At 46.7% G+C, this 9,033-nt stretch overlaps 1 protein-coding gene across 1 annotated transcript; it reads right to left on the reverse strand.

Moving 5' to 3' along the window:
• Positions 1-4,013: 4,013 nt before the first annotated feature.
• LOC307096556 (claudin-34-like) lies at positions 4,014-8,624 on the reverse strand (the record flags this gene model as incomplete). The annotated part of the gene is made up of 2 exons (XM_079766201.1): positions 4,014-4,060; positions 7,922-8,624. The coding sequence occupies 2 exons, from the start codon at positions 8,622-8,624 to the stop codon at positions 4,014-4,016; spliced, it is 750 nt and encodes a 249-aa protein (XP_079622327.1).
• Positions 8,625-9,033: the final 409 nt, after the last annotated feature.

The following is a 9,033-nucleotide window of genomic DNA, read 5'->3' on the forward strand; positions in this document are numbered from 1 at the left end:
CAAGGGAAAGTGGTGGTTGGGAGGTAATTAACTAAGGACCTTGTATGCATATGCAGAACCTATGAATGCAGACATAGGGTGCTGAAGCCCTGGGGTGTGAGACAGGATGTGCTGGAGGGGGTTGATGGGGGGAAAGGGGACAGGTGTAATCTTTCAACAATAAAGATTAAAAAAACACACTGATGAACAAAATAGATCCAGAGACATGGAAGCATAGAACAGAATGCCAAATCTCTGATGGATGATGTGTGTGTGTGTGTGTGTGTGTGTGTGTGTGTGTGTGTGTGTGTGTCTGCGTGTGTAGAGGGGGGTGGGTCGATGGGATGAGATTAACCATTTAATGTATATGCATAACACATGGATATACGCAATAGTTCAGTGAATGCCTGGGGTGGGTGCAGGGTGGAGGGAGTTAATGGGACAGGGAAAAAGGACATCTGTAATATTTTCAACCAAAAAGAGAAATTTCAAAGTAAAATAAAATAAAAAATAGAATGCAATGTGACCAAAGGGAAGATGTCCACAATATACCAAGTGCAAGCAGTATGTTACAAAGTCATACAGACAATGGGATCAGAGGGACGGTGAGTTTTAAAGCTATTAATATTGTGCAGAATCACATTCATATAGAAAAGTGCACCAAATCTAAGTGTACAGCTCAATGACCTGTCAAGGGGTAAATACACCTGTTGCCACCCCTCAGCATAAAAGAGATAATATCTCTGGCTTCTTGCTTGTCTTTAGTTTCCCACCTCAGCAGGAACCCCCAAACACCTTGGTTCCCTTCTGCCTGTTTTTGAAGACAGGAATTATGCCCAGGGCATTCCTGTGTAAATGGCTTCCTTTGCTCCATGACCAGAGCCTATGATTACAGAGAGAAAGGGAGAGGGCGAGAGAGAGATAGATGCATCAATGAAGAGAAAGAGAGAATTATGGATGGGCAAAAATAAGATCCTGCTACATACTTATAAATTTCTTATCCTCATTTTATTTAATTTTAATTTTGTATTATTAATTTTAATTGATTTTTTAGAGAGAGAAGAAGAGAGAGAGGGAGAATAGATGGGTCTCGGGTTTAATTCCTGGTTAAGGGCACATGCCTGAGTTTCAGAATGGTTTTGGAGCCTGGATGAGCTGTTTATATCTCTGTATCTTTGAGTAGGTTACTTAACCTCTCTGTGCTCAGATCCTTCATCTATGAAGAGTCGATACTCCACTGGGAATATCAGGCTTCCCAGCAAGGAGCCAGGGTTTGGAGGAGCTGAACAGCTTTTGCCTGGGAGCTGCCTATAGAATTCACTCTGAGTGGGCCTTCACATCCCATCGCCCCACCCCTCTAATTCATTCCCTGTAGTACCCAAAAGATTCTTTTGGGACAGATAACCCTGAACAAGACTGAATCCACTTCTTCATGGGAAGAAGAAGAAGGAGAAGGAGAAGGAGAAGGAGAAGGAGAAGGAGAAGGAGAAGGAGGAGGAGGAGGAGGAGGAGGAGGAGGAGGAGGAGGAGGAGGAGGAGGAGGAGGAGGAGGAGGAGGGAGGAGGAGGAGGAGGAGGAGGAGGAGAAGGAGAAGGAGAAGGAGAAGGAGAAGGAGAAGGAGAAGGAGAAGGAGAAGGAGAAGGAGAAGGAGAAGGAGAAGGAGAAGGAGAAGGAGAAGGAGAAGGAGAAGGAGGAGAAGAAGAAGAAGAAGAAGAAGAAGAAGAAGAAGAAGAAGAAGAAGAAGAAGAAGAAGAAGAAGAAGAAGAAGAAGAAGAAGAAGAAGGTGGTGAAGAAGGCAGATCTTATTTCTGCCTTCTGAACATCCCCTACTGGGGATAAAGCCTGCAACCTGGGCATGTGCCCTGACTGGGAATTGAACCATGGCCTCCTGGTTCATAGGCCGACGCTCAGCCACTGAGGCACACTGACCAGGCTGATTGTTGAAATAATCTGTGGCTGTTTGAAACTTACAGTTATGTGTTATGAGTATAATTTTTTGAAATAAAAACAATAAAAAAAACTTAGGAAGCAATAGAAGATTAATTCTGGTACACAAATATGCTGCAATACCTAGTATTAAAGTAATTAATTCCCTGTAGAACCCAGCAGATATTAGAGGAGAAGAGAATTCAGTATCATGGGAAAAGGTCATGGTGGTTGAATTTAAAATGAAAATAAGATCCCTGGTTGATGTGGCTTAGCTGAGTGGGCATTGTCCTGTGCGCCAAAAAGTTGCCGGTTTGATTTTCGGTGACAACACATATCTGAGGTGCCAGCATAGTCCCTGTTAGGGGCATGCAGGAAGCAGCTGACAGATGTTTCTATTCTCCCTCTTTCTTCTTCTCTAAAAAATCAATTAAAATTAATAATACAAAATTAAAATTAAATAAAATGAGGATAAGAAAATTATAAGTATGTAGCAGGATCTTATTTTTGCCCATTCTGAAATACACTGCAAAGGTAAAACAAGATGGAATCTACTGGGTTTACCAGGGATATTTCTATATTTTAAGTTGGAGATAAATGGGGGCATGTACAGCAATACAGGAATAGAAATGAACAAAGGGTGAACAGGAGTGGACATTGAAGCCAGTGCATGAAGAGCTTTGAGGGATTCGGGCTTTATTCTGAGGGACCCCCAGTGGGAGGGACAGGAGGAGAGAACTCCCAGGCTGATACCAGAAATTCCTTCACATGGCCAGATTTTCATGGAAGATGCCTTATTTATAAAGATCATTCTTTCAGGCCAGATAACCCTGAACAAATTATGTGGAAGGAACACTTTAAATGGCAGGTTGAGCCTCGTTGGTGTGTCTCAGTTGTTGATAGTCGACCTCTGAACCAGGAGGTCAAGGTTTGATTCCTGATCAGGGCACATGCCCGAATTGGATACTCTATTCTCAGTAGGAGTGGTGTAGTAGGCAGTCAATCAGTGTTTCTCATCATTGATGTTTCTATTTCCTTCTCCCTATCTCTTCCTCTCTCTCTGCAATCAATAAAAACATGTTTTTAAACAAGACAAGTGTTACAGAAAGGCTACACCAATAAAGGTGGCCTACGTTCACCTGTCTGCAGGACTGCCGATGACAGTTAACCTGTTCACAGAGCAAATAAATGGATTACATAGAGTGACACGTCCCCACCCCAATAAATCTCAGGGCTCTCTTAATTAGGGTAAAAAAATAAAGGGCAATGGTTACCCAACCAATACAGAAGGCAGGAGGAGGACGTCTCTCAGGTACAAATGGTAGCAACTGGCAGGCTGTAACAGAGATGAGGAAACCAAACATTCTTATGTTTCCACTAGAGGCACAGTGCTCGAATTCTTGCAGAGTGGTAGTGTCCCACAGCCAAGCCTGCACCCTCTCCAATCTAGGACCCCTGGAGGGATGTCTGACTGCCCGCTTAGGCACACCAGGATCAGGCCTAAGTGGGCAGTCAGACATCCCTCTCACAACCCAGGACTGTTTCTGCCTGCCAGCCTGATCACCCCCTAACCACTCCCCTGCCAACCTGATCGAAGACTAACTACTCCCCTGCAGGCCCAATTGCCCCTACTGTCCTCTCTTTGCCAGCCTGGTTGCCCCCAACTGTCCTCCCATGCAGGCCTGGTCCCCTCCAACTGTCCCCCCTGCAGGCCTGGTCCCCCACAAATTCTCTCCTCTGCAGGCCTGGTCCCCTTCAGTATTCTCCCCCACAGGACTGGTTGCCCCCAACTGCTCTACCCTGCAGGCCTAGCCCCCCCCCAACTGTCCTCCTTGCTGGCCTGAATGCCCAAAACTGCCCTCCCCTGCCAGCCATGTTGTGGCGGCCATCTTGTGTAAACATGGGGGCGGCCATTTTTGACCACATGGGGGTGGCCATCTTGTGTGTTGCAGTGATGGTCAATTTGAATATTAATCTTTTATTAAATAGGATGGCTCCCAGGGCTGGACTGCAGGCCTGTGACAATAGTCTCCTTAAAGGGACAGAGTCACGGAACAGGTCTTCAAGAATTGAAGTCTTTCTACTGTATAAATGTACTTTTTCAGGTCTTAGGCTAAAAAGTCAATGTAATCCATCTGAGTCTTAAGTAGAAACCCTGGAAGAAGAGACACATAGATGGGGAGCAAGTGTTAGGATAGGGAGCCAGGGCCAGGGCAAGGGGGGAGGGGGCGCACGCTACTGGATCAGTCCTTGGGCAAGGAACCTGGGGTAAAACTCACTTGGGTCCTGGCTGTCAACGGACTCTGCTTCTAGTTGGACCATACTGTCTCCCTGGAAGAGTTCCTGCTAGGAAATCACACAGGACAAGTGAGCTGGGGATGGAGGTGGGCAGGGAGGAGTAGAAAGGACCAAAGTGGGGAGAAAACAGGGAGAACAAGGAAGAGAAAGTGCAAAGTGACTCCTGAGTCAGGAAACACTCAGATCACAGGGCGGGCACTGTGACAGGCACCTGCTGGTGTCCCTGAGCCCAGCTGCTGCCTCTGCTGGGTCTCCCTCCTCAAGTGCTCTCACAGGGACCCCTCCCTGCATGGCGCCCCCACAGAGGCCCGGCACTGTCCCACGCTGAGCCCCAACCCAAAAGCCACATGGCAGCCTCTAGCTCCTGGGCACCTTGGAAGGATTCCCAGGGAGGAGAAAGAATGAGAGAAATATCACCGCCCTCAGGTGCCCTCGCTTTGTGCTGCCCTGATGGGAAATGCACAGGGCACATTCTCTTGCCTTATTCCTGTGAAAAAATAATTAAGTGAGAACCTTAAACAGTCATTCCCAAAGAGCCCTTGACAAGGGCTAGGAACTCTTTTCCCAGCTTCCCCAGAACACACCCCGCCATGGTGGCCACCTCACCTGCTTTGTCTGAACCCTTATGACCTGTCTACTTGCTCTCTGTTGGCACTGAAGGCCAAGAGGGGTCAAGAGACAGCTTCCCACAGCCCCAGAGGTTCAATCATTCTCCTTTTGGACCAGCAGGAGACAGGCGCGCTGCCCTTAGCAGGGTATCATGTTCCAGAAACTGGTCCTCATCAGAAGCATGTCTCCCAAGAGCTTCCTTTTTCAAATAACCACAGGTTTGACTCACTTAAATAACACACGTCCAGTTTGAAACTTATATGTCATGTCAGTCTGTTAACAAGGCCTACTTCGGGGACAGATTTCATGGGGGGAAACATGGTGTTTACCTAGGAACCATTTACCAGCCATTCCAGAGCTGCAAAAAGAATGGGTAAGACTTGACTGCAGGCCAGCCCTGAAAGTCCCATGGAACTCAAAGGCTCCTTTCAAACCCCTGGTATGGGGGCCAGGTTCTCTCACGCAATGCAGAGGCTGTGACTTCCTCCCAGTTCTAAGGACATGGTGCAAATCACAGCAGACAGATAAGGGGCATCTACCACTTTACATTTGCTCTATCAGAGGGAAGAGAGAAGAATCCCTTGCCCATAGCCAAAGGATCCAATGAATATTCTGGGGTCCACAGGCAATGTCTTTGGAACACATGTTTAAATAACTGATATACTTATGCTCCAAGGGGAAATTTTGTCACACACTCTGCTCTCAGAGACATAAGTATTCTTTGAGAAGAAAGTCATTTCACGTCAGCCCTTGGATTTCTCTGCTGTAGCTCTCACATTAAAGTGAGTCTGTCTCAATTTAAACCTATTAATGACCTCCCCCAGTTAATTGTTGAGTTTTAAGTCAGTCCTTTGAAACTTCTGAGGTGCTGTGAGCAATGAAACAGAGGGTGTGGGTAAAGTGTATGTTATGGCCCCGCAGTACTTGACTAGATATATTAGAAGCACTTCTCACATGAAAGATATCTAGTTAATATGACCTAAAGGAAGCCATCAGTAAGAGAGTGAGCTGAAGTTGTCTCTCCTGAAATGCCTATAAACATGATTTTGGATTGTAATGAGATGAGGATGTTAGTAGAGGAGCGGGCGGGGGGCGGGGGGGGGGGAGGAACTTACAACTTACCCAGGAAGTGAGTTGGACCACCCATGAAGCATGGAAGAGAAATGTGTTGTTGTGTTGTGTTTTTTTTCACACAGGGAATACCTATGGAGTGCGGTTCTGAGGGCAGTTACCTAGATTTGTAGAAACAAGACCTATGCTGACTCGGAATCCAGTTAAGCTTTAAGAGATAGGTAGCAATTTTAAACACAGGACAATTGGCTCATTTTCTTCAGCAAACCAAAATCTTTTTACGAAAATAGCAAAGAAGGTGTGGAAGGGGGAATGCTTTCAATTGAGCCTTAAGAGGCAGCCTGAACATCTTATGCAATAAAAGAAATAAAATTGTACAATTATTTTTTCAAATATATTTTTATTTATTTCAGAGAGGTGTGGAGAAGGAGTGAGAGAGAGAAACAATGATGAGAGAGAATCAATGATAGGCTACCTCCAATACACCCCCACTGGGCATCCAGCCCAAATCCCGGGTATGTGCCCTAGACCAGAATAGAACCCGGGACCTTTCAGTCCACAGTCCGATGCTATATCCACTGAGCTGAACCAGCTAGGGCTGTACAATTATTTTTAAAGCTTTAAAAATTCTAATAAGAGTTTGATAATAACAACAATAGGTTGTTAAGTTTAAAGGTGTACTGTCATTTAGCAGGGAAATGTCCTTTTTTTAGATACTACTTTTGAAGTGTATAAGGATGAAGAAATGTGCTGTCTGGGGTTTACTTTAGGTCTTCAGAGAAAGAAACATAGATGAAAAGAAGGGAAGGAAGGAGAGTGAAAATGATTATGGCAGAATCGTAATAAGTTCTGAGTCTGGTAATGGAAGGCGGATTCCTTCCACTTTTCTGCTTTTGCACATTTGGGGAAATTGGATGTACAGTTGGAGGGGAGAAGTGTTAGGGCCATGGCATAGAAGGTCAGGTTGGTTGTTTGTAGTGCCAGTTTGAGAGGGAGCTGTGAGAATCTGAGCTACTCTCATTTTCACACAATAGGTATATAACCTTGATTATCTATACTAATAATAGAAAAATATGTAAATTGACCATACCACGGAGATGCCCACAGCCAATCAGAGATGAGCATGCAATTTAACCAGGGAAAGATGGCGGACCTGTGGGCAGCGGACACGGACACAGGCATTGAGCGGCTGGGTTCAAGGCGGGATACCCGCAGTGTCGCTGTAGTGACTCGGGGGGCGTTCCAGCTCCTAGGAAGCTCAGGGCCTATGCACGCATGAGCTGAGCAGCTAGGGGCAAGGTAAGATGCCAAGCGGCCAGGGTCCCGGGGCAGCACTAGATTGGCTGGTCCTGTCTGCCCTGCCTGGAGGTGGCTGGAGTTCACAGTCCTCTTGGTTTGTGCAGCCCCTGGACTGGAAGTGGAAACCAAGAGCTCGGGGAGCACCAGGAATTCTGGGAATCGTAGGTCTGTTGGCTGGCGCATTGCAGGATCTCAAAAACACTAGAGCCAAGTTTGCCTAGAGCAAGTTACTGTTGTGGGTAGGGGATGGAGGGAAAGCAAAGGTGAGAGGCATAAGTAAAGTCACAGTGTTGAGGAAATATTAAAGGGAAGCTATCCTGTGACTTCTAGGAAATCTCCACAATTGGACCAAAGGAAAATAAAAAGGAAAGGACCTCTATTATGCTGTGATCACCAAACCAAACTGGGTTGGGGTCTCAGAAAATCCGCTCATATGATTTCAAAGACAGACAGAAATTCCAGGATTGGAGAGGGCTCCCTTGAAGGTTCGCAGATTGGAAAAGATGCAGGTGGGCTGAGGGACCCACTCCTTGTGCACAAATATTTGTGCACCGAGCCCGCAATAATTAAGACAGGTGGACAGTGGTTTTTTTTGTGTGTTTTTTTTAATGGAAGTTCATTATCCAATCAAGGATCTCAACTTGGACATAAACAAATGACCACTTTCTACTCAAAATGGCCTTTTCTATGGTTGTGAGTCCTTGCAACTATTTCCTAGAGCATCCTGATAATACTTTACCGCGATAAACTGGCCATTGTGGATTTGCAAAGCTTTGAAAGTGGGAATTTCTCATTTCTGAGACCTGGGGGTACACTTGGCTGTTGGGGGAAAGCTGGTAAGAGAGGGTAAACAGCCCACTCAGCAGCATCAGGATGGCAGCCAGAACCGCCATGGGGACGGTGCTGCCCATCTCCTGCTTGTTGGGCCTGAAGGGGATGTGGAAGGATGGCGGGAAGCATATGCCCTCTTCATTCATCACAGAGTGGTAGTTCCAGATCACAGCCATGAAGATAAATGCGCCAGCTATGATGCTCAGGACACTGGAAGCGAAGAACAGATTGCAGGTGTTTTCCTTCTGAAGATGAGCCACGCACACTCTCTGCAGGCCCATGACCGTGAGCACTTTCCCCAAGAGAGCCAGGAGGTTGGCAGCCAGCAGTAGGTGCTGAGCGATTGGAATACTGATTGGCACGTAGGTGTCACTGTAGGTGTAGCGGTGACATGCTATGGCTCTGCTCTTGAGGCTGTTGGACTGGTAAGTGCAGACCTTCCACATCCCTACACAGGCCAGCCCCGGGGAGGGGGCGGAGCTGTTCTCCATGTACCAAACCTGCCACTCCGCCAGGCCCATGCAGGTCATGGAAAAGATCCATCCTGTGGTGGTGACAATGAAACCCACTACTTGGCAGTTGGCACTGTGGACCAGCGTGTTCATGGCCATGTATCCCGGGAAACTGCAAACCAATAGAGAGGGTCATGAGGGTGGGACAAACCGTCCTGGAACTGCCCCCTGGGATGAGCAGGGCTATATTGGAGAGGGAAATGCTATATTCCTGAATGGAGATACTTGACCCTCATACTCGGCTGGTGAAGGGTCCTTGAGCAATTTTTACTAAAAGCGTTAAAATATGCAGACTTTCACCCTGCAGCATACCTACCTGGTTAGAGCGTCTTCTCAACAGGCCAAAATTGCTACATGGAACCCTGGTAAGTACACATACAATAAGCCAACAATGATTGCAACAGTCAGTGGAACACCAAGTCAATGTTCCTCCCTCCCTCCTTCCCTCCCTCTCTCTCTTCTTCCTCTTCTCGCTCTCTTCCCCCTCCCTGTCTCAAAAATCAACAAA

The sequence above is a fragment of the Cnephaeus nilssonii genome, assembly GCF_951640355.1.
Source record: "Cnephaeus nilssonii genome assembly, chromosome: Y".
Lineage (NCBI taxonomy): Eukaryota > Metazoa > Chordata > Mammalia > Chiroptera > Vespertilionidae > Cnephaeus > Cnephaeus nilssonii.